Genomic DNA, 25,790 nt, shown 5'->3' with positions numbered 1-25,790 from the left:
AATACATCAAAATTAGAAATTTAAAAAAAAAGAAAAAAAAAAGTAAATAGATCCCACACCTCTTGCTAAATGAAGGAGGTTGTAATTTATTATAGGAAACAAAATAGGCTTTCATTTTCATGACATGCATAGGAGAGATAAAACGGTACAATATTTTTTTTATACATGTCCAAGTGATGGGTTAAAATGGATGGATACATTAATTAGACGTTATATGCGGAGAAAAGACAAAGGATTGGGCCTTTGGATGGGTTTCTAAATTTACGGTTTAGATAGGGTTAAATTAGGCGTTATATGTGGAGGGAAGGCGAAGGGTTGGTTTCATAAAATAAAAGTCCAAGAGTAAAAAATTTGATATTTAATGTCACTATTGCTTAGTGGTTCAATGAATCTACATCGTCCATATTAAACGGAATGAATTTATTAGCAATAAACTCAAGTAGCAGGTAAATAGAGAGAGTTAATTATTTTGTTAATTTGATATTTAGATAGAGGAAGTAGTTTTATTTATTTATTTATTTATGAGGATGAAGGGATGAAGGGTGACTTGCCACGTGGCAAGAAATATTGTGCTGTCATTTACGTTTATAGATTCCCCGCTTGATGACTGATGAGCATATATATATTACCCATTAATATTATAATATATATTTACTATACTAACTAGTAATCGCTAATTTACGATCGATCGAATATACGTACGCAGACAATAATAGCTAGCTAGCCGTCAATAAATTTACAGATGGACGTGGTCACTGTTTACTTTAGAGCTAGCCGTACCTGACCTCATAATTAAGAACTTGATTGTGCATGGTTCCAAATTTAAAATCTAGCTTTCTCATATTTCTTTGATAAATTTATTTTTATATAAATAAACCAAATTAATAATTTGCTATCTTAATTTCTTGTTCATAAAAAGATTATAATAGGACAGATTGGTAAATATATTTCTACTTAAAAGACATGCAGTCAATTATTCAGAAGCAAGATCATGTGCTTCCATATGATTAGGGCCCAGAACATAACATTCAAAAAAAAAAAAAAGGCGTGTTCGTCGAGTCTGAATTTAATTAGTATCATCTAGAATACGGGTGTGCATCTTTATTAATTAAGCTTCTATATACGCACAGCGTTCGTGTCCATATATATATATATATAGAGTAGAGTTATCTTATACTCATAATCGTTTTCCATAATAATAGAGCTTTCAAATTTAAGATCTATATCATTAAACATGATTTAAAGTAAAATCGAATTTTTAGAAAATTCTGAAATTATAATAAAATTCATCAAGCAAGTACAAAATGAAAAGTCCAAATTAAACAACTACCTAAAAATAGATGACTTTTAATCAAGATCAAAGTTATTGATTTTAATCTAAATAATAAATAAATCTTTTTATAAAAAATCAATTGATTTTGATTCTTTAATTTACACCATTAAAGTATAAAATGTCATATACCAGCTGTTAAAATAGTATTTGATCTCGGGAGTAAAAAGTCTATAGTATATCGTAATCACGTCCTTAATTATATGTGGACCATGCATAGCTGGAGTTATACACAAACCCATAAATTAGAAGACTTCTAGACTCCCACCCCCACTCCTCAAACACGCACTTGTACACACACTAGAATGCTATGAGAAGTAAATTTAAGTTATTTACTTCTACATCGCCTTCCAATAATAGAATTTTTCGACCGATGATTGATACCATTAAAAATCATTTAGATCATTGTAATGAAAAAGATCATCGATTCCAATGTTCTATGATCATTGAAAACGACGTAAGTATATGACTCCATTTACCTTTAGAAGCATGCATAGGGTTTACTATTTAGTGATGGAATTATAATTATGAATCTATAGGATAAAAAGTTGATAGTAAATATTATTTATTTACTATCAGTAGTATATTAGATGAACTCTATCTCTTTGTATATAGTATTGATGAGCTGCAGGGAGAAGTACCAAGACCTTGGTGTGATAAAGTTTTCGCTCTTAGAGCAATCCTTTTGACCATTAGATTGAAAGTCAACAGCAGTGATAAATGGTGGACCCCCTACTTTTATGCATGATCTAAGGGCCAAAAAGGTTGGCCTGATTTATCGGATCTGTGGTAAAATTTATAAACGGGTGGTTGGGAAATCCATCAGTCAAGAGCCCATGATAGATCATTGAAAAATTCGAGCAAAGATCAATCCCAAAGGCTTGTAATGCTATTTTAATTATCTACAACATCATAAAGAACTCAAGAATAATTCGGGCTCACTGTGTATTAGTCTACGATCAGCTATTAGTGCAAGGACGATCGACTGTAGCTAGTTGAGCCGGCACCCACAGATAAGCAAGCATGTTTTACTGCTAAAGATGTATTGCACATGCATGCACATTAATTTATAGGACCAAAAATATGTGTTTGTGTATAAATGTATACATGTAATGATCATTTTTAAAATAGCAGTGCTAACCCTACAAGTAGTTTTTGATTGAAAATAATTCTACAACTCTGTTATCTAAAGGTTTACATATTTTTTTTTCCACCAATTTTATTATTCTTCTTTTATTACTGACATTTTATTATTCTACTTTTATATATTATAAATAATTCTTGGTTGTTGGTATAAAATGGCATGCATGGTCAATGGAAGAGAATTAAAGCTCCAAATTCCGCAAAGTGTATCCATCATCCCACTTGTGCTAGCTGTTGGTACCACCATCTTCCGAATTCCGATATAGACACTCCAGCTGAAAAAGACATATTAGTTCTTTTCTATATATTTATAGTTTCTTCGGAGAATATTTTTTGAGAGATAGGCAGAATACTACCCGTTTCGTTTATTTTATTTAGAAATAAACTTAATTGGAAATATGGATCAACTAGAATTCGAACTTGGAACCTCGGATACCAACCACTAAACCCTTTGCCGCTTACGCTAGGAACGGTCGGTTCTTCGGAGAATGTTGAAAGCCTGTTTTGCGATTTGGTTGCACCGTTTCACAGGGGCATTGTATCTTACACATCGTACGTAGTTAATTAATGCTTGTGTATTATTCTTACTTGCCCGAAGCAGGAGTTTTCAAGCTAAATTCAGTGAATTGTTAATTTGTACGCACGTACCTATGTTTTTGCTCATATGGTGAATTCATATGCCATATATTTATCGAGTAGAGGGGGAGAAAATTTAACACGGAAGGGAGAGCCAGAGAAAGTGGGAGACTTTTTCTCTTTGCCCTCGGTCGGTGGGGATGTACAAGAAAAGAATTGCAATAAGCCCCGAGAGGCCCTCTTATTTTATTTATAGAGATTAAGATAGCTTTGTTTTTTTTGTTCCTCCTTTCCATTAATGCAGCATAATCCAGTAATCGTTTAACTCTTACATAATTTAATTACTAATCAAACCAGATTAATTTTTCGGGCTCTAAATCTTTCTCATGGCCACCTAGCTTCCATTGCAATCTCCAATATATATGTCCTCTCACAAACTACCAGCAAATAACATTTTTGTAAGGCAGTAATCTTAGAAAATAGCAACCCACTAGATCTTTCACAACAACTACATTAATTTTCTTCTTCTTCTTCTTCTTCTTTTTTTGCTGAGAAAAGCCTGCAGGCACATCACCCGCATTAAAAAAAAAAAAAATATATATATATATATATATATATATATATATATATATATATATATATATATATATATAGTGCGGCTAGGATGCTTANAAAAAAAAAATATATATATATATATATATATATATATATATATATATATATATATATTCCAGAGATCATCTATATATTTATACATTTTCTGAATGGAAAGATCAATAGTCTATATATACCTTAATCTTTTGGATGATCACATTTTATATCGCGTCTTTGTCTACAATAACACACTATTGCTAGGGTTAGTGGAGGGTACTGTTGGCACTTCACATTGTCAATCAAATACTTGTGAGTAAATAAGTTGATCATCATAACGTGATTGTCACACTTAATGTGGCCAGGAATGGAGGTATATGATTGTGTTTCTAGATTGGAAGCTTCCTACCTAATTCTAATTGTTGAAGTAGACCATCCGGGAAGATTGCCACGCAAATGCTAAGACAATAATGAAAAATTGGCAAAATTTAACACCTAGGGCTCACAATTTGTTGGCGCTTATTAATTATGGCTTGGTGTAATTCAAAGATTAGAACACGCTAGGGCTCGGGGTACTGGAAATAGAAATAAACCTCATGCCTATGCATAAATTTTCAGAGAAAAGCAATTATATATAATTAGATCGATGGAAACTAATTGGAGATATGACATGAACGAGGAAAGGTTAATTCATTTGCTTAGTTTTGGATCAATGAATAGCATAATTGAAATCAAGCTAGTAAAATTCACTTCATCACGCTCACCAATTAGAACCCGACGCACACTTTGGATTAAAATCCATTTCGACCTAAAAAATTGGGTCTCTAATACGTACGTACACATTGATTCCTTGTTCTTTAATTAGCTATAATTTCATGCCTATATAGTTTACTTACTATTTTCAAAACAAAAGATAGTTATTATTCAGTACAACTCAAAATATACGCATGTCATGCACAAACTTCTCCGAACATCCCGCAAATGTTACAGCTGGTAATATTGTTGCACATATGAGAGTGCCAATTTGTCACTATTTCTATATATGCAATAGTATGTAACGACAATTCGGTTCCTACGTTGTACAACAGCACAATTTAGTCTATTTAACATAACAGCAACATGGAGAAAGAATTAATATTTGAAGAGAATTACCGACTGTCCCTAGCGCAAGTGGTGAAGGACTTGGTGATTAATATCCGAAGTTCCTGATTCAAAACCTAATTACTTCATATTTTTAGCTAATTAAATTTATTCTTAAATAAAATAAACGAAACGGATAGCGTGCTACCTTTCTCTCAAAAAATTATATATATTGGAAAAAATTTGTAAATAACATTGCAGTAATAGAAGTATTGTTATATGGAATCAGGACAATGTACCGTGCCAGTGAGACATTAACTACTGCTCGCATGGTGATGGAAACATACATCTAATTAATTAATTAAAGACCATTCAACAAATTAAATAGTATCATGCAGGGGCACTATATATATATATATAGAGAGAGAGAGAGAGAGAGAGAGAGAGAGAGAGAGAGAGATTGAGGTGCATATATCGTACATGATTTGTAAATGAGCTAGCACCGTATATATGATGAGATATATATATATAAATTAAAAGTCGGTAAATTAAGGAAAAATTATCAAGACAAAGAAGAACGTTGCGCCTAGTATTGCTCTTGGCCTTGGCCCTTTGCTTGATTATCACTTGACAGGGACTCCATCGATCGATCGGGCTCCGCCGACGCAGCACGTCGCAATTTGTGACCACGTACTGTGAAGTTGAGATTTGAGGTATAAATTAATACGGTCAGTGCAATTTAATTAATTAACTGGGGACGCACGTACGGCTCAATTTTGACACTAGCTAGTAGCCTAGCTAGTTCTCTTATAAATTTACATATGTATATATATATATATATATGTATATACACATGTTCATGGCTCGACGGTTGCTCTTTCACATCCTAGGGCATCTACGTACAAATTAATTAATTAATTAATTAAGCACGCTCCTTTCATCCCCCTAATTAATAAATGAACGACCACCACTCCCAACCATAACTAGCTACCCATTGTGCATGCCATGTTTCTTTAATATATGCTCAGTGTAACGGATATATATAGAGGGCTGTAATAATCTCATGATCAGTGGTGGCCCCTGTGCTAATTAACTAATCATTATTTAATTAATCTGGTCTGGTAGGAACTTGACAATCTATGATTTCTTCTTCATAAAGTTGGGTAACACGCACTCAACCAACAAAGTAATTAGTTTGGTAATTAATATATATGCGCACTTAACCTCTAGATCATATTTAATTATTGAGAAATGCTACTTGTACATACAACAGTGCGGATGCACATGCATTTTATATCCCTCTATCTAAGGGTTTAGACCGACAATCCTTCTATACGTTCAAAAAATTTACCAAGAAAAAAAAAAAAAAAAAGAAGATTGATAAATGCAACAGTAAATATATTAGCTCTTGAACAAATAAAGTATAAAACTTTCATTTATCTTTTAGGTGTACGCATGCACCTAGTATTGCTCTTGATTATCAAGATTAGTAATTAATTAACAATTCATTTTGATTGGTCGCGTGATTTGGCCAAGATATATATATATGGTGCACTTTTGGAAGGAAAAGAAGCCCTTTTCAGTAAAAGAAGCCTTTTTCAGTATTGTGGGCACTGATATTGCACTCGCATATTTTTGCACACCTCACTCTTTATCATGCCGAGGAATTCGACCTTGTCGTTATTCTCTCCATGACAAAGGTGTCAATTACAAGTTGCTTTCTTTATCTTTCTACTAGCTAGCTACGGCCTACATACCCGCATACGATTGATCCGTCGTGTTTGCCGTGTTATATTTCGTACATATACATATCCCATGTTAACATATATATATATATATATATATATATATATATATATATATATATATATATATATATCGATGGTGTCGAATTAATTGCCTGCACAGGGTGCACTATATCAGCCCATGTACCGTACTCCCCTAGATAATTTCCGTTTTCGATTTTTAAATGAAAAGAAAGCTGCAACTCATGTAGTGGGATTTGAAGTTTAAACTACAGGAAAGATATTTTCAGAACCTGCACTCCGTACAAAGAAAGGGGTGTTTGGTTCCTCAAAAACTCACAAAAAATTTATTCTTAGAAAACTTATAAAAACATCTTTTTCACGGTTTTTGTTTTACGAGAAAAAACTAATGAACAAAATTAAAACTTTTCTATAAAATTTGGAAAAAAGAATTTAATAAATACTTTTTTTCAAAAATTAAATGAACGAAAAATATTTTTTCAGCTAAAAAAATTATTTTATGAAAAATATTTTCCAAAGAACCAAACACCCCTCAAGGGCTAAGGCAAGATAAATTAGGCAAAAAAAATTTAGACAATATTTAATTAAACTGTATAACTCCGTAATTGGAGAACCAAACAAAGCCCGGCCAAAATTGAAATGGCATGGTGCGCCAGGTGCATGGTTCCCTGTTAAACAGAGGTAGAAAGAAAAGAAAATTAAAAAAAAGAAAAGAAAAAAGAAAAGGCAAAAGGAAAAGAAACAGGGGCGCATCTAGTCGGTACTCGGTTGGCACTTAGCGTGGGCCCACAGCAAATATATATATTCCGCCGACGGACTGTATCCCGTGTCAGTGGACCCCGTGCGACACTTCACTTCAATATTTAATCAATCTATTTTTTTATAAAAATAAACAAAATAAATAGTATACTATCTATCTCTAAACAAATATATATATATATATATATATATATATATATATATATACTCAATTTCGTCCTACTTATGAAGTCTTTAATTACACATTTTTGAGGTTGACAGGAATAAGCTGACTTGGCATATTGTAGAAAATGTACAGAGGATATGTAGGGCAATGGGTCTTGCATATATATATATATATATAATTTCATGGCCCCATGAATAAATAAATAGGTGTAACCTGCATGTGCTCTTCCATTTCTGTGTAAAAAGGGTGGTGCTTAATTTATTAATTACTGTTATAACATACATAATATACACGCGCGCGCCTACAACCAAAAAGTTGATAATATTTTGCTTATGCTTAATTAGCAGCTCGATGCATTTCTTTCTTATCGTTTTGTAGTTGATCTGATCAGGCTGCAGATTGTGGAATCTTATGCACTTGCAAACAATTAAAAGAACGAGTTGATCAGACAGCACATAAATACCCAACTGTTTGAATTTATTGTGTTGTATTATGAATACCATTTCTCGTGGGCATCAACATTTTTTTTCCTGATTTTGCTTGATTAGATAATAGTATAATTAGGAAACTTGTCTTGGTTTAAGGACAGTTGAATGTCTTGGGGTCCCTCGGATCGCTGGAGACAGCAAGGATTTGAGATGCGCATCATCCAGGCCATAAAAAAAAAAAAAAATCAATAATAAATCCAAGTGATCCAATGCAATAAGAATCACGAAAAAGATGGAGAGCATCGACTGATATAAGAAAATTCGTTTCATAATTAATGTTAGTTGTTTATTTTTTTTTCTTTGACTTATATTAAGTACTTCTAGGGATCACATGCACATGCTGATGATGCCGCTGCACCTTTCTAATCATTTGTGGAAACTAAAAATTAAAAGTGCAAACACAGCGAGTACCTCACAGATTTTTTTATTTCTTTTCCTTATAGCTAGCTGCTGCGCCTTTATTTAATGTAAATGTATCTCTTGTTGACGTACGTTGGTGCTACAAATTAAGTTGCACACTTCTATCTCAGCTGCATGTGAATGGTTCTTATCTTCATAATTAAATTCATCCCATTTGTTCACAGCCAGGAGACCCAACAAAGGACTAGAAGGTTCTGGTCAAAGAAATAATAAACTTTTATGACTTTTAAACCAAGGATTAATGCATTGTACACAAATTTTTAACCGCACAGATAAAACTAAAATCACTATAAAAAAATGCTGGTAAGAAAGAGATTTTTCTTACAGAAATAACACATTTTATTCACTACAAAATGAATAATAGTGAGAAAGAATTCTTCTATTAATACTAATGACACATTTTAATTATATGCTAAAATAGCATGCATGCATCAAGCAGGTTAAAAATTCTTTTAAAAATATTTTCGTAAAGAAAACACAAGGCGGTGGTTGAGAAGTGGTACTAAATTAGACGCAGGTCATACAATGCAAAAACTGCCAGGTGCTTGAAGCAGCTGCACTTCCTCTTGCAATCATGTTTAGCAATTACAAATTAATAAAATACTGGAAGATGACTACTCTCTGGATGAATGGGGGCGTATTTGTACTTCGTTATAAATATCAACATAAACAATTTTAGCATGGAAGTTTCTGAGAGACTAATTATGAGTTAGTTATTTTTCAGAAGAAAGGAAGATGCGCCCCTGTGACCCTGTCTTAAAATAATGAATCGTACAAATGGTGAAATATTGTTCTTTCTAACAATGATGAACCCTTCCCACGGAGGACTCGGGAATTTTACGCAGAAAGCGGAAAAAGGGGAGACCTGGCCTGTTCCTTCTGACACAAAGATCCTCTGAGAATTCTAATACTGGTTTCTATTTTCTGGCAGTCCCCATCGACGGTATAAAGGTCCACCGGCCGGCTGTATCACCAAACCATCGATCGATCCCTTAATTAGCTCCTAATATGCTTGTTGGTCACCTCGTTACTTTTTTACTTGCTTGGTTCCAAATGAACGAGGTGAACTACAACCCTTCTAATTAAGGCTTCTCTATTAGAATAGCAGAGCAACTGCCCCACCACCATTGCTGTACCAGACATCAATTAGTAGGAGAAGATGACTTCTTAGGCGTATATAGAGGCGCAGCAGGTAAATAGAACCCACCCCTGATCACCATGCACCTTTAAAAAGAAAGGGTGGGAAGGAAAAAAAAGAAAAGAAAAGAAAAGAAAAGAAAAGAAAAGAAAAAAGTGCGAGGGATGGTGAGGAAACGTTAATTAAACTCATTCCACACATTTGAGTGCGACCTCTCTCTCTCTCTCTCTCTCTCTCTCTCTCTCTCTTTAATTAGCTCTGCCTCCCCTTCCATTCTGTTGTTCCCTTCTCTCAACCAAGTTGCTACTTTCGATTTCCTCAGACTCTGCACCGTACGTTCCCTCCGCATTTCTCGCATCCGAGACTGTACCGAATTATCGGTCCCCTCTCACAGCAGAGCTTTAGCTACCGCATTGCTCACGGTCTTCGGCCGAAATGGGGAGGCATTCCTGCTGCTACAAGCAAAAGCTAAGGAAAGGCCTGTGGTCTCCCGAGGAGGATGAGAAGCTCATCAATCATATTACCAAGTACGGGCACGGCTGTTGGAGCTCTGTCCCTAAACTCGCAGGTACTGCGGCCGCTCGAAAGTGCAAATGCGTTAATAATAATTAATTCTCGCGCTTTTGCCGCCTGAGAACTTTTCGCACTTTCACTTAACAGGACTCCAGCGGTGTGGAAAGAGCTGCAGGTTGAGGTGGATAAACTACCTGAGGCCCGACCTCAAGAGAGGCACATTTTCAGAGCAAGAGGAGAAGCTCATAGTCGAGCTCCATGCAGTTCTTGGAAACAGGTATGCATTCTCTAGTTCGAATAGCACGATTCCCGTTCCGAATTGCTCTTCTTTTTTATTCAAAAAGCCTCTCATCCTTGGCCTCGGCCAAACTGTGATGATCAGGTGGTCGCAGATCGCAGCGCAGCTGCCAGGAAGGACGGATAACGAGATAAAGAACCTGTGGAATTCGTGCATTAAGAAGAAGCTGAGGCAGAGAGGCATCGACCCCAACACCCACAAGCCCCTTGCCGAGACCGAAGGCAGCAACGGCGAGGACGGAGCCCCCACCAATAGCGACAAGACCGGCGGCTCTGCCGACCGCAATTGCCTCTCCGTCTCCGCCAAATGCTCGCCGGTCGAGCTGGAAAAGAACTCGATGGCCGCCCCCACCAAAGAATTCTTCCTCGACCGGCTCGTCGGCAGCCCCTCGGGTGACGGCCGCCCCTCCAGTAATACACTGGGCTATTTCTCTCTCCCCCAGCTGAGCTACGGCCCTGACTATGCTTCTTCGCCTACTCCACTCCCGTGGTTCAGCCAGAGCGGTAGGCATTTTGACACGAATCCCGAGTTCAATTACAGCGCAATCTCCACCATCATCCCCTCTGTTCCAACCTCAATCGTCTCTACTTCGATGGGTCTAAATCTCCCATCACCTGGCTGCACCGGGATTGGTGGCGTTCCGTACTGGGAAGCCGGTAATCCCAGCAGCAGCACCAGTGGGAGTAGCAGCGGTAATAATGCTAATAATAATAATAACAATAACAGCAATAGTAGCAGCTATGGCCGATTTGAGATGCAGAGCAGCGGCTCCTTCTATGAAGGTGGCGGCTTCTTGCCATGGTTGGATTTAGCTGCGGAGAGAGATGCTAGCCATGATGTCCAAATAGCAGATGAGCCGGAGGACCTCAAATGGTCCGAGTACCTACACGGTTCGTTCCCCATCAACCAGACCCATTCTCTATTTGACGACATAAAAGCAGAGGAAACCCAATTCGCGTTCGATGGGTTGACTGGTTGGCACCAGAATCAGCAGCCGCCACAGCAGCAGCATTTGTCAGCTGCGGACATGTATGGCAAGGATTTGCAAAAAGTTTCCCTGGCTTTTGAACAACTTTAGATTGGTATACAAGAGATATGAGCTTATCAACAGTACTTGGTGTAAAAAGCATGCAAATTTCGGCTTAAAATCATCATATTCTAATTGGCAAAGGCTTTAGAAAGGAAGTTTTCAAACGGGTCTGTGCCCCATAGAAAGGAAGTTTTCTCTTTATGTACATAATCATGCCGATACGGAAGACCCAGTTGCTACTCATCGCTGAACACTACCTGTGCAGAATGTTTTCGAGCAGCCCATCTTTACGTCCGGGGGGGCAGGCACTAAACGCAGAATAAAATTGGGCCTGGTGTATTTTTTTTTTTTATTTGTCCTTTATATTTGTTGTGTTGCAAAGTTAGGAATTGTTGTCCTCTAGCGTAAACAATCATATTCCCTGCTTTGGGCTTTTTTGCATTACCTTCTTTCGTTGCCACTCGCATCAGCTAGAATGGCTCACCAAACTACCGAAGGTAGTTGCGCGTAGGGGTGGAAACGAGCCGAGCTCGAGCGAGCTTATGTCAGCTCAAATTCGGCTTGAAATTAATTTCGAGCCTAAATCTAGGCTTAAGCTCAGCTTGAAATTAATTCGAGCCGAGCTCGAGCGAGCTTAATTTCGAGTTGAGCCGAGCTCGAGCTCTAAACGAGCCGATTGAAATTCTCGACATTATATAATCAATAATTTAATTTTTATAGAACATTACCTACAATTTGATACAACATGTCCAATAGTTCAAAATACAAAATAATTATAAGAAATGTGAGCTAGGATGACTTCCTGACTAGATGAGGGTCTGAGAGAGAGAGAGAGAGAGAGAGAGGAAAAAAAGTAGGGATTTGAAAATTTCCCGATAATAACAACCGGATATTTTATTTGGGTTGTTCATGTTAGTATGTTAACTCGGGTTGAGATTTAAATGTATTGTGTGAGAGGGAAAGTCTGAAAGTGACAACGTGTAATGGGATTTTGTACTATTGTAAGNTGCTAGGTAAATGATATCGAAAAATCGCAAAAATTATTTTCTAGAAACTTTAAATACGCTAGATCAAGTTTAACAGAGTCGATCGTCGATTCGGAAACTCTATCATCGAAAATGGCTCAGGAGCACGGAGGCCTCCGTGCTCCTGAGAGCACAGCAGCCCTGCTCCAGCTACTATACTTTTATGAGTATTGACTCCCTTATACTTATAAGTTTTCGGTTCTTAGATTTATTCCATTGATCATATCCATCCGTTAGATTATACTATTTAACCAACTATCTACTAAACCCTAAGGGACCACTATCATTCTAAGTGGGAACCACCATCATCTTAACCACACATCCCATCAATCAACTGTTAAAAATTTATGACTACAAGGGGGTCTATACTTATAAGAGTATAGTAACCCCAGCATATATATATATATATATATATATATATATATATTTGAGCTTTTCGAGCTTTTCGAGCCTAATTCGAACGAGCCGAATAATACTCAAGCTCGGCTTGAAATGATTTTCGAGCCTTTTATTTTGTTCAAGCTCGGCTCATTTAATTTCGAGTCGAGCTCGAGCGAGCCGAATATCGAGCCGAACACGAGTCGAACGCGAGCCGGCTCGCTCGTTTGCCAGCCCTAGTTGCGCGCCTATGTACGTACATAGCGCACATATTACGTACGGTAAATCTTTAGCTACACAGAGTTTTGAACTTTTCAACTGTCAACCGATCGATCGACGTGGACACTCCCAAGTAGCTTTCTGGTTATATATAATAGTATATACCTGTGCGAACAAGATATGCAGCCGTACGTCCACCTCTTGTTTACTCATCTGATGACAGTTACCTGATCATTCTCTACTTTTCATCAAGTCTTTACATGTAAGGTAAAAAGATGGATTTGATTCTTACTGCCAATCAACCCAGCCACGCTCCTACCGACGAAAGAAAAGCAAATCTCTCATCATAAAAATATGGATCTGCTCATTTTACCTACTAGGAGAAAAGATTAGATAGTGACCCTTGTCCTCCTGTTAACCACAGGGCCATGTGATGCACTCCCTTTCGAACTCCAGGCATTATCTTAACACTCAGCTTTATAGTCTATAAAGCAAGAGACTTGCTAAGCAAGGGAGAGCATGAGATCGTGCTTGTGCCACCGTGGGGTGCCACTTTGCATGGTGCTTTTCTGGTGGGATTCGCACAATGGCATGCATGCATGCATGCCCTAAAATCATTCCACTATCGCAGCAGGATAGGGCCGTATGCGGTGCGCAACCTAGACTTGGCCCGATGCTTAGATAAGGCTATGTTGGTAGAAGGGCCCGCTCTATAAAAGCATTTGGTTTCTAGGTGCCAGTAATTTTGATTGGGTTCCTTATGCTGCCGATACCTTTGGGCCGATCATTGAAAATCCATGTTCAAGTCCAGGTTAGATGACTTAACTTGTTACACGATCAATCGCTAAGACTAAATGCAGAGAAAGTGGGAGGCATCATGACCACAATTCCTTAATAGAGCTAGCGATCCCCTGATGATCCCCGTTACTATGCATGGTAGGGATGAGGCGAACATGATCTTAGGATGAGAGGGGCTTAGGACTAGATCCGCTAGTCCTTTACAAACACAGATCCAACATTAACGTTGCATACAGCTGGCTGACCTTTTTGACTACAACTTTCATCAAATGCAAATATACAATCATATTGAAAGAGTATACGAAGCTCAATTTTGACTTGGATCATTAGCGACAAGGGAGGAAGACCAGAGCACACTAATTTAACACTACACTAGTGCAACAGAATAAAGTGGTGTTAATGCTTGTACGTTCGAGTGGAAATAAATATTACCTGAAAAAAAGTAAACTTACACGTCTTAAAATTATAATTTACTCGATCTCCATTTATATTCTTCAACAGATCTAAGCTGCGCTATAGTAGTTTGTGACTAATAATTAAAATCTATTATAAAGGTACCCAATAATCTTGTATCTTTCTATTTGCAATATTTAATTTGGTTTATTCTTATGTTGGCAATGTAATGCGATTTGTCAATATATTAATAATACATATAAAAATAAGATTGGTTTATATGAAGAATGAATCAATAAATTATTTCAAGAAGTTCTCATCCTATCAGTACATCTTATTATTGATTTTATTATGTTTAACATAATTAATCAAAATAATAATCAATAGAATGGAATTTGTATGAAATAATTTGTTAGTGCATACTTAAGCTAAACTTTGTAGAAAACTCTTGTGGATCCAAAATGTTTTTCATGTTTAAAAATATGATTCCGTCATATAGTTTTCTTTTGCTAATGCGACAAATTTCAAATCCTTGCATTTTCTTTTGACAATCTGAAAATTTATCTTGTGGAAGAGCTTTCGAGTGAGGATCTGAAGCGGACGTACATAGTGCAAGGATTAGTCTAACCCGAACCAGTTATGCGGGCCCGAAATCCAAACTCGGTCGATTGGTCGGAGCGACCGGACCGGACCGAACTGAGCTGATCGATGGTATTGGGCGATGGCTTCTCAATTCTCAACCGCGTCGGGCGCCTGGTAGACGCTTCCAGACTGCGAACCCGCCGGACCCGTCCGGCGAGACGCAGAGGTTTTTGGTTTTCTTGGGAACGAAGAAAGGAAGAAGATAGACGGATAGCATCTATCGTATTATATTATTATAATATTATATGAACAAACAGCAGCGCTGCCGTCCGTCCGTCCGTCCGTCCGTCCGAAGGCAGATTAGAAGGGGTTTCTTTTCCTTTTCCTTTTCCTTTTCCTTTCCGAAGGCAGATTAGAAGAGGAAGAGATAGATGGAGCGTGGGAGGAGCGGCGGGGTGTGGCGAGGGATGCTTCCGCTGCTGGGGCTGCACGTGGCGAACGAGTACTACCGGCTGGGGCGGAAGCCGCCCGTGACGGCGGGGCTTATCCTGGCCAACACCCTCATCTACCTGCGCCCCGGCCCTCTTCACAGGATCCTCCCCACGGTCGACCAGGTCTGCTTCAACCCCCACCTCATCCTCAAGGTAACCAAGCAACTCACTTTTTCGTTCGTCAACTTCATCAATTTTTTCCGACTGCAAACTTAATTTCATTCAGTCCGTTCACCGCCTGCTTCAGCCTCCCGCCTCCTCCCCCTCCTCCTCCTCCTCCTCCTCCTCCTCCTCCGATAACTAACTAGCTTCCTGATAAGGATTTGGATCTAAATTTTGTTATTTCTCTGATGGGTTTCTGAAACGATGATGACAACTCCGTGATACAAAAACCTATCCCGCTTCTCCGCTCTCTAGAGTCTGGACTGTAGGTTATGGAATGTTTCCTGCGAGTAGGAAACGCTGTTGAAGAGAGTCTTGGTCGAATGTTGGCACTTTCACGTGCCAACCATTGTTTAGAAGAGAAAACCCCTGGAATTTTTATATGTCGTTCAGGTTGAGGAGTGTGTCTGTGTGCGTCAGTGTTACTTTGTATTTTTCACCTTCCTTCCAATTTAAAGTCAAGCTACTTGAGCTTGATTCGATGTTTCCATCCCATATGTTGATGGTAAGTCATACTAAAACTCTGTTAGATTAATTGCTTGTGAAATGTTATCCTCACCTTACCTGGTTCTTGAAGAAATAAATTACGGAGCCCCACTTAGTCGAGCATGACAAGTATGCTAGTTAGTTTTGATGTTCAGGACCCTTTGGAATAAAGTAAGGTTGCTTTGCTATCTAATGATCGGTGCTGTGGATATTGCTCAAGTGCTTGGTACAGGACCATAAACAGCATCTGTCGTGGAATGGAGAATTTTAGGTAACCGGAGATGTCTTGTATGTCTTTTACGAGTCAAGATATTGGAGGAGAATTCTACCATGCTGGTATCCTAAATACGATTGTCCCATGAAAGCAAATTTCATCCCTGAGATTTGTACGCTCCTTTTGAGGTGATTTGGGATGTAAGATTGACCGACTTGCACGAAATTTTCTCTGTGCCTCTCTTTTTGGTGCTGCTGAACTAATTCTTAACTAATTATTCCTGATATTTCGGTTGGTAAAGCATTTGCTCTTCTTTCTGTTTATTCTGCCATAATGGAGTATTTCTACACTATTTTCTCCCTTTTTAGTAGGTTCATCTTGTTAGATTTGATGTTATGTGGACTATTGCTGATGTGTTGTAACATTTTCTTCTTCTCTTAAGCAGTACGGCGACATGAGGCGCTTCTTCTTATCAGCTTTCTATCACATGGGCGAATCCCACCTGGTCTACAATATGATGTCTTTGCTATGGAAAGGCATCCAACTCGAAACTTCTATGGGCAGTGTTGAGTTTGCGTCAATGGTTGCAGCTCTTCTGGGATTGTCACAAGGTATCACCCTACTCCTGTCAAAGGGCTTGCTTCTCTTATTCGATTATGAAACAGCATACTACCACCAGTTTGCTGTTGGATTCTCCGGGGTGTTATTCGCCATGAAGGTGGTGCTGAATGCGCGGTCAGATGACGAATACTCTTATGTTCATGGAATGATAATCCCGACAAGGCATGCTGCATGGGCTGAATTGATTCTTATTCAGCTTTTTGTGCCAGGGGTGTCATTTCTGGGGCACCTTGGTGGAATACTTGCCGGGCTGGCCTACCTTCAGTTGAGAGGATCATTTTTGGGCTCTGATCCGCTCGCTCTTCTCATACGAAATTTTGTGGGAGCTGTGAGTTGGCCTTTGAGGTTTGTGCGAAGTCTTTTCAGTTTTCAGCGGCCCCGTATATCGGGAAGGGGGAGAGTTGGCCGTAATCTGCCTGGGAGGGTTGTAGCTGCTGCTGTTTGGAGGTGCCCTGTATGTACTTACGACAATTCAGCATGGGTGGATGTATGTGAGATGTGCAGCACGGTACGTCAAGATCATCATCATGACTTCAGTCGAACACATCCATCTGACAGAAGCGGGGACCTTTCACTGGAAGAGCTGCGTCGCAGGAGGCTAGAAAGGTTTGAGCGATGACGACCACCTAAAACTTTGGCTGACAAGTATTTGTTGCTGTTATTTTTTTATAGTTATGTTTTCTTACATGAACCTATACAGGAGATAATTAAATCAACTTCTTTTCTATCCCTAAAGAACGCTTGAATGTAGCCATTGTGGCTTTCCCCACGGTATTAGTGTGGTTTTGGTGGCATCTGAGCTGAAAAAGCGGCGATGGGAATATTTATGCATGTTAAGCACTGTCTGGTTTCTAACTGTTTTTGCTGTGTATTTCAAACGGACAGACCGTATATGATTACTCCTATTTCTACGTAATGTGTCTCCGCTTGAGAGTGTAGTCATTTTGTCAATTTGCCAAACAAATTTATACTGCTGCTTCACGGGTGAAAAACTAAAATGAGCTATTGGGTTCAAAACTAGAAGGTTCGATCGAAGATTTTCCCTTTAATGGGAAAATTTTGGACAGATTTAATGAGAGCTTCCCTATGCAGCTCAAATATCACATGTAAGAGCCCTGTCCGACACTGATGTATGCTGCCTCATCGCAGATGTTTGCTCTATGGACCCAGTAGAGTTTGTGCCTATCCGAATATGAAATACTTTTTAGTGAAAAACATTGGTGGAATTTGAATTCATTACAAATTTAAAAAACAAAAAAACTCAGGGGAAAGCACTCTCTCTTAGCGGAGACAGAAGCCTCTTCCTATAGCTGCTGGAGGGGTGAGCGAGCGTGGGGAGTCCCCACTGATTAGAGAAGATGATTGTAGGATACACTGCGTCCGCTTTCATCGTCCTCACGATCTCATCATACAACTCTAGGATCATCCTTGATACCATCAGCAATCTCGTCCATCTTAATTTTAGCTTCTTCAAAGGTGATAGCCGGAGGAGTACCGACCTTTCATTGCCATTAATAATAAACCTCCGCAACCACCTCTTCCGGGACTTTGCTGGAACCTTCCCTTCCTCTTTGTGCAGTCTCTGGTATTGTCGCCCTCCTGGGCACCCTCGAATCATGCATCGGAAACCCATGCGACTTGCCGACTACTCTCAAGGGGATGGAGGCTCTCAAGAGTCTTTGAAGTGCAAAAGTGGAATTAAACGGGAGGCAATTTGCGATAGAACTGCCACTTGGTGTAGTTAGTTAGAGTGCCGATATATATATATATAGAGAGAGAGAGAGAGAGAGAGAGAGTTGGAAAGAGAAATAATCAGTGGACCATTGTCTATTGGGAAGCACATGCAAGACTCGGACCATATGCTGCAAACAAATGAGGAAAGAGACGAACGTCGCCCACGTTTTGATTCCCTTGAACACATGACTCCGATCAGACTATACTTTCTACCATTCTCCTCCAACCTCTCTCTCCAAAAAAGGGGGAAAATAAAAAGAAATCTGAAACGACGTTGGTTGTATAATAATCGCGAGCAGCAATAAGCAGGCATGTGCAATCATTATCGACCATGTTAGGGATTGGTAGAGAAGCCAAGAAAATCATATCCAATGCTTTGCTTTGGCGCGGCTAATTATTAGTTGTAATCCGGATAGAGATTGCAGAATCTAACGGTTCTTGAATAAGAAGTTCGCGTAGGGAAGAGCTGGCGCATCTGCAGCATTGCACTGCTCCATTCTGTTTAGAGCGCAAGTGGACGTTCAGTTCATTAATTGGGGCCAATAGGGTAATTTTCAGGACTGTTTGGATGAGTACAGATAAAATGTCAACAATCAAATCGACAAAATAAACATAGAATTGAACAATGATAGCGACCGAGTGTGTTCGCACGTGTATGCGCACTTTCTTGCTTTCAAATGACGGCGCACGGTATGTGCTTGTGCACATACAAGCATGCTTTTGGTTTCCCACTGCTAAAACCAATGCAACAGAACTTTGCCAACAAGTATCCAGAGATCCTATGTGCTTAAGCCTCGGAGAAACACCACGACATGCTTTCTAGATGCTTATAGCCAATAATAGAGTAGAAATACATAACTGTGTTTAAAAAACCATTAAATATGCTAAATTTATGTCAATATTTGAACTTCCAAAATAAGACCATCTTATGATATGATAGGGCTTACAAAAATCTTAGCTGAACCTCTTTTGCATGATTAACAAAAACAAATCAAAGTCATATAAACATGTATCGTTCCAGACTCATATACCAAAATTGAATTCTTTTTTTTTTTTTGAGAAAAACCAAAATTGTATTCTTAAATCTTACATTTCTACCTTATACCGTGAAAGCAAAACTTGTTACAGGCCATTTGCAGCATGCCAATCTCCAAGTCAACCAAATTGTCAGATGAAGTTGTGGAAACTGCATTCCATCTATTATTTATCAACAAAAGCCATACATAATTTATTTAAATTATGAGATTACGCACAAAGTATGCGCAGAAATGTTCCTACAACAACGTGCATCCAGGTAAAGCACCAGCTGCACTATAGGTGTAGTCAAATGTGGCATAAGATGCACTGCCTATAGCCGTCACTGCATACCCGAACCAATAACAACTTACCTAGCTGTTTGTCTGAGTGCGATTGGCACCAGAATGAGCCTGGTGTAGAGCCTCCAATAGATTCTTGAGTGCTTTATCATATGATACAAAGCCCATGAACCAGAACTCATGGTTGTCTGTTGTCACAATCTGAATGTACTTCTCTGCAGGATTCCACATGCTAGCTGAAGGATTCACCACCCTCAGTTGATCTAGTGGCACAACCACCTGCACAGTCGGATAGAAAGAAACTCAAAAAAGTACAAATATAAACGTAATGGAAATGAGATTTTTTTGTGCACTGCCAATAAAAATAAAGAGCAGAAATACTGGCTTTACAGTATCGCAAATGTATAACTTGCATCATTTCATGCAATTTACCTAATATGAAATTATGAACAACTATTCAATTCTATGACAATAGATAGTAAATATCAAGCGATTGATATCCAGAATTAGGGCTTAATGGTGGTACTGATATGCATTTGAAGCAATAACTTAGGGGTAGGCATTCTTGTCTCAACTTTTTCCAGCATAAGCTAAAGAAAGTATTTATTTTCATAGCCACCTAAGTCTACATGAAAAGCAAAATCTGAAGACTATTAACATCAAGGTATAATCTCAGGAGCCATCTAGCCCAGTAGATAATCTCATTTATTAATAAATGAAGTATTATCAGGATCTGGGACGAAATGAAAATCCACAGAAGCATCAGCAAAGACTGACCTTCAAGATGTAATAATACTTCGCGTTTTATGCACAACATCTATCAAGCTGGTCAAGTCCTTTGTTTAGACTAGCTATGGTAAAGGCTCACCAACCTGGCAGTTTAACCGCTAAACCAGATAAGTTTATAAGGCCTAGTGCACTAGGCCACCTCCATTTCCACTGCTCATCTCTAGCATATTGCTTCTCAAATTCTGCTTTCACTTCCACAATCTTTTCTCAGGGAAGTTTTTCTCTCGTGTTTTTTTGTTTCAGTAGGTTTCTTATGCAACAGTATGGCAACAGAATTAGGGAAACAAATAATTGGGGATAGTGGGATTTGAACATTTGTCTTTTCTACCACATTATCTTCTAGGGCCTACATTTTATGAGAAAATTAGGGGGGAGAAGAAAGATAATTTATTTGTAAAGACTGCAGTTTTGATGCTATGACTGTGTGGGTTTTCCAATGGAAAGGCCTTCCCTTCTTCCTCTTCTTTGCAGGTTAGGCTTTGGGTCCCAAGGTTTTTGTACACGTAATGGTCTGGCTTCTAATTCAGCTTCCTATTTTTAAGAATTTGAAATCAAAATTTAACCTCTATTATTTACCTCATCCTCATTCTTTTCTCTTGATTTGCGTCACTTTTTTTCCTTAAATCTTCTTCATTTTTATCAAAAAACTCTTTTTTTTTTCTCTTTTGCAGTATAGAGGAAGTCTTGCAATAAAATGCAACAAGACTTTCGTCTTGAATGATATGCAGCAAATTTTTATAACATTTACTTCCTTGTCCCTTTACAACCAGATCTGAAATCAGACATGTTATAAAGTATTCTGTACTAGATATAAAACATCAGTCATAGATGGATAATTGATGTTAGCCTCAGACGTATGAATCTCTTAATTGCCTTCAGCTAACAAAAATAAAACAAAGAAAAAAGACGAAACTCAAAATTATCAATGGTTGTTTACAAGTTCCCAATAAGACATAAGAGGGGATTTTGACTGATCAAGCGACATTTGGCAGTACTATCAAGAGTTATATGGGCCAATATGTTTGAAGGAAGTAGCATTACATTTAGTCCTTATGCATTGAATAGAAATTGGAACTGTCATTGCTTTAACATCAGAGTTGAGGTAAGGGACAGTCGCTATATCTGGAACAGTTTTTTTCTCTTCAAACAGAACAAGTTGAAGAACAAATCAAATGAATATCCAATCCAATCAATTTGGCCAAATTGAAAGTGTTCCCTTATCAATTAGGAAGGACCTTACGTCGTAATGTTAAGATGTTTGGTAGATAGGTAAGAAGATAGGAAAGAAGCCCCAATCTAATTCCTTATTCTTGAACTAGACACGACCAAGAAGCCTCCCTAATGACAGCATAACAATCTAAAAAACTAAAATTTTCCTGCCCATGCTTGCTGTGCAATTGAGACATATGCCGGACTGCATCATAGAAAAACTAAAAGGGATTGCTCAGACATACCAATGTACGCACAAATAGGATATTCTGTGGTTAAACAACTAAGTGTGCAATTTAAATCTCAGAGAAATATTCAAAAAAATTTAAACGAACATCAACAATCAAAAAAAATAAAGAATTCTTTTTTTTTTTTCCTCCCGGGTGTTGGAAAAGATACCACTAGCTTACTTGACTGTGATGATAAATAGCTATGGCTTGTAATGAAGTATAGGAGGAAAACAACCTACCTTGTAATAAATCCACTCATGCGGACCTTGGGAGGTATTATGACAGAGAGGATTGTCACTGCAAAAACAAATCCGCGTGGTTGACAGATAGAGAGTTCCTATCACAGGACCTGATGAAGTAGAAAGATAACAGGCATATGCCTTTCGAAGTTGTTCTCCTGGAAAAGTACCAAATATCTGCTGGAAAACTTTGTCGTTTCCCCCTTCAGCAAGCACTTTAGTTCCTTGTGCGAGCTTAGACATGGCTGCATCAGTAAGGCTAGGCCCCGTTTTAACTGTCCAAAACGTGCATTCTCAAGTCAGCAAACAGCTAAAAGGCAAGTTCCCTTTTCCCCCCTCCACTTATAATAGTAAAATCATGATACAGTATCAGGTAACCCTTCGTTGCCACAACCGTTACTTGTGATCTATGTAGAATAGCTCATCAGATGACAACAGTTCAGTTACTACGGGAAGGAAGAACAATCAAGTTCAAGGGACTATTTCATGCAAAACAAAAGATCATTTCAAATGAAATGCTCTGACTACCAGTAATTTCCACAATTACCCTGGTAATATTAGTGGAAAAAAGAAGGAAAACGTATGTTCCTCCTAAAGACTTTGATTCCTGACTAGAATATTATTGATTCCCGACTATATTAAGCAAATTTAATTGCGACAGTGGATTGAAGAAAGTTGTTGGTACTTGGAAAGAAAGCTTCACATTCTCTTAATGTGATTCTCCACTTGCACGAACCCCTGAGAGAGTTTGTGAATCCCCCAAAAGAACCATTTAAATTTTAAACAGTATCAGGTATTGAGAGGTCTGAGGATTCGATTGGACACTAGCTTGGGCAACGAGATCATGAAATCAGCATCTTTCCAAACAAAAATCACAAAGAGGAGACACCAGAAGGGTAAGGAAACACAAGAAGGGCAAAGAAATACTTCAAATGGAATAGGTTAGAGACACGTACGATGGTGCCAGACATTTCCAGCAACGCCTCCAGCCTTTCGAGTGGTGTCCTCCAGCTTCTTGCTGCATCGGCCCAAGACTTTGAGGATCATCTCCATGGGGCCTGCAAGGAGGAGGACGGCGTGCGGGCGCGGGCGGGGGCGCAAGAAATTAAAAAAAAAACAGTGAACTAGGGAAGGAAATGACAGTAACTAGAGGAACGAATGACAGTAACTGGGGTGCGAACGATGATACAGGCGGCTCGAGTAATAAGAATCATAACAGAACCAGAATGAGAAATGAAGGAATGTAAGTCGGTATCGTTGTGCCCACTCACTCTTGCCAGCGGATCCGGAGATAGGGGAAACCTGAACATATGGGTCGTGGGGCTGCTGCTGCTGCTGCTGCTGCTGCTGGAGTCCTGCTGCTGCTGCTGAGGAAGAAGACGACGACGAGGGACCGGGAGGGATGGAATAGTTCATGTAGGAGTGGTGGTTTACAGTTGGGTTGGCGGGGTAGGAGGAGGGGCTGTAATCGACGGCGACCCACGTGGCAGCCTGCTGGTTGACCGGATGGGCGTGGGGCGCAACCGGCGTGCCCATCACCCACGTGCCCCACCGCCCTTCTCCTGCTCCTGCTCCTCCTCCTCCATTCGTCCCGCCCTTCATCGCATCGCAACTCGCAAGGGGAACGAACGCCCACTTCCCTTCCCTTCCCTTCCCTTCCCTTCCCTTACTGGCTTCTTTCCGCCTCCTGAGTCCTGACGACTCTTTGGTATTCGTCGGTCACAGTCGGATTCCCAGGCCTTGCATTGCGTTGCCAATACGCACCAAACTTAGCGGGCCGCGTACAGCGTTGTTTGGTTTGCTATTGCAGGGGCTAAACTATTATTATCATCATTATATTTTAAAATATCTAAAAAAATTTGTTAATACCAGAAAAACAAGTCAATGGTCGTCACTACAACTTTATAATAATATATAAAATATTAAAAAAAATTAATAATTATTTTTTAATTTTTAAAAAGTATTAAAAAAGTACTGACATAATATTTTCATCCACCACATTATTAAATTAGAGCTACATCTTGCTAAGAAAAAACAATATGGGCCGGACTATATCTTATCAAGCTAATATGAGTGCAAACTAGGAGCCCACTCCAATAATCGTGAACCTTCACTCTCCCGCGAATAAGATCAACGTTGTGCAATCCGCACTGGTATTTCTTGTGTCAGAACTGAAAACGTTCACGAGCACATGCGACGTCCATCTAGTTACCACAAATACCGAGTCAATAATCCAAAAAGAATTGCAGGTTACAACTTTTAATCAAAAAATTGTAATTCTTCTAAGATTTAAGTGATTCTTGGATCTAAGCAAAATATTTATTAAAGAAATTTTATAAAATTAAAAATTTTATTATATATAGAAAGATAAAAGTCCAAAACTTCTTAAGAATATTAAAAAAAAAAGTGAGAAATCTATTTATATATAGTACATGAAAGCAGAAGCAAAAACTTCTACTTTCACCAAATGATAAATCAAATTATTAACATATATGACAATTTTGTTTAAGACGATTAGTAGTTTATATATTAGAAAAAATTGATTTATTATGAAGAGATAAAAATTGCCGAGAGATTTGGATATGCATTGAGTATGTCTATCTTATAGTAATATCTAATACGTAATATTTTCTAATCTTATTTAAAAATATTATCACCACAAATAATTAAAATTATATATATATATATAGAGAGAGAGAGAGAGAGAGAGAGAGAGAGAGAGCAGCTGTGCTCTCAGGAGCATGGAGGCCTCCGTGCTCCAGAGCCGTTTTCGATGATGGAATTTTCGAATCGACGATCGGCTCCGTTAGACTTGATCTAGCGTATTTGAAGTTTTTAAAAAATAATTTTTGTGATTTTTTTATATCATTTACCTAGCAATCAAAAGGATTCAAAATCAATAATTTTTAACGGCTGAAAATAAAAATTCCATAAAAAGTGGTGATATAGCATTAAAATTTTCGATCAGAAATATTGATTTTGTTGTAGATAGTATAAAAAATGTTGTATCAAAATTTCATCTGATTTGAATACTTCTACACCGTTAAACATTAAACTTGAAAACGGCAGATATTAACCGTTAAAAATTATTGATTTTGAATCCTTTCGATCACTAGATAAATGATATCATCAAAAAATCGCAAAAAATATTTTCTAGAAACTTCAAATACGCTAAATCAAGTCTAACGGAGTCGATCGTCGATTCAAAAATTCTATCATCGAAAACAGCTCAGGACCACGGAGGCCTCCGTGCTCTTAAGAGCACAACAGTCCTGCTACAATATATATATAGAATTAGGCTGGAATACTATTAATAGTAAAACACTTTTTTTGCTATCAAGTTTTTAACCCTTGGATGAAAAGTTGTAGGGTCAGGATGATATTAGTCAGTTAGAGCTGAGTGGTCCCCCTAGGATTGAGTAGTCCCCACTGGGTTATAATATTTAATCCAATGATTAGAAATAATAAAAAGAGTTGATCCAAAGGCTAAAAAACCGGTAGCAACAATGGGATTTTGCTACTAATAGTAGCCCAATTCAACTATATATATATATATATATATATATATATATATATATATATATATATATATATATATATATATAT

The 25,790-nt window shown here is 38.2% G+C and overlaps 3 protein-coding genes across 5 annotated transcripts; 2 read left to right on the top strand and 1 right to left on the bottom strand.

The window, feature by feature from the left end:
* On the top strand, window positions 9,240-11,742 carry LOC109708394 (transcription factor MYB86-like). Of its 3 annotated transcripts, none has more exons than XM_020230115.1 (4): window positions 9,240-9,511; window positions 9,780-10,025; window positions 10,118-10,247; window positions 10,353-11,742. In XM_020230115.1, exons 2-4 carry the CDS (start codon window positions 9,893-9,895, stop codon window positions 11,344-11,346), a joined length of 1,257 nt encoding a protein of 418 aa, XP_020085704.1. In that variant the 5' UTR covers window positions 9,240-9,511; window positions 9,780-9,892; the 3' UTR covers window positions 11,347-11,742. The 3 variants fall into 3 exon arrangements, with proteins under 3 accessions (XP_020085704.1, XP_020085703.1, XP_020085702.1); XM_020230114.1 differs by lacking the exon at window positions 9,240-9,511 and adding an exon at window positions 9,521-9,662; XM_020230113.1 differs by lacking the exon at window positions 9,240-9,511 and having other exon boundaries at window positions 9,527-10,025.
* LOC109709520 (rhomboid-like protein 14, mitochondrial) lies at window positions 14,762-17,583 on the top strand. The gene is made up of 2 exons (XM_020231786.1): window positions 14,762-15,337; window positions 16,492-17,583. The coding sequence occupies exons 1-2, from the start codon at window positions 15,125-15,127 to the stop codon at window positions 17,284-17,286; spliced, it is 1,008 nt and encodes a 335-aa protein (XP_020087375.1). The 5' UTR covers window positions 14,762-15,124; the 3' UTR covers window positions 17,287-17,583.
* On the bottom strand, window positions 19,534-23,974 carry LOC109709507 (GEM-like protein 1). The gene is made up of 4 exons (XM_020231771.1): window positions 23,456-23,974; window positions 23,141-23,242; window positions 22,185-22,459; window positions 19,534-19,996 (listed from the first exon to the last, which is right to left on the bottom strand). The coding sequence occupies exons 1-4, from the start codon at window positions 23,784-23,786 to the stop codon at window positions 19,790-19,792; spliced, it is 915 nt and encodes a 304-aa protein (XP_020087360.1). The 5' UTR covers window positions 23,787-23,974; the 3' UTR covers window positions 19,534-19,789.

Source organism: Ananas comosus, linkage group 4 (assembly GCF_001540865.1).
Source record: "Ananas comosus cultivar F153 linkage group 4, ASM154086v1, whole genome shotgun sequence".
Lineage (NCBI taxonomy): Eukaryota > Viridiplantae > Streptophyta > Magnoliopsida > Poales > Bromeliaceae > Ananas > Ananas comosus.
This window is presented reverse-complemented; position numbering and strand designations above follow the sequence as displayed.

Coding starts and splice junctions, on each gene's coding strand:
- LOC109709507 (XM_020231771.1), bottom strand. CDS start 23,786: ATGAAGGGCGGGACGAATGGAGGAGGAGGAGCAGGAGCAGGAGAAGGG. Junction 22,460..23,140: donor TGGAAATGTCTGGCACCATC/GTACGTGTCTCT, acceptor CGTTTTGGACAG/TTAAAACGGGGCCTAGCCTT. Junction 19,997..22,184: donor ATGAGTGGATTTATTACAAG/GTAGGTTGTTTT, acceptor CCGACTGTGCAG/GTGGTTGTGCCACTAGATCA.
- LOC109709520 (XM_020231786.1), top strand. CDS start 15,125: ATGGAGCGTGGGAGGAGCGGCGGGGTGTGGCGAGGGATGCTTCCGCTG. Junction 15,338..16,491: donor ACCCCCACCTCATCCTCAAG/GTAACCAAGCAA, acceptor TCTCTTAAGCAG/TACGGCGACATGAGGCGCTT.
- LOC109708394 (XM_020230115.1), top strand. CDS start 9,893: ATGGGGAGGCATTCCTGCTGCTACAAGCAAAAGCTAAGGAAAGGCCTG. Junction 10,026..10,117: donor CTCTGTCCCTAAACTCGCAG/GTACTGCGGCCG, acceptor TTCACTTAACAG/GACTCCAGCGGTGTGGAAAG. Junction 10,248..10,352: donor CATGCAGTTCTTGGAAACAG/GTATGCATTCTC, acceptor TGTGATGATCAG/GTGGTCGCAGATCGCAGCGC.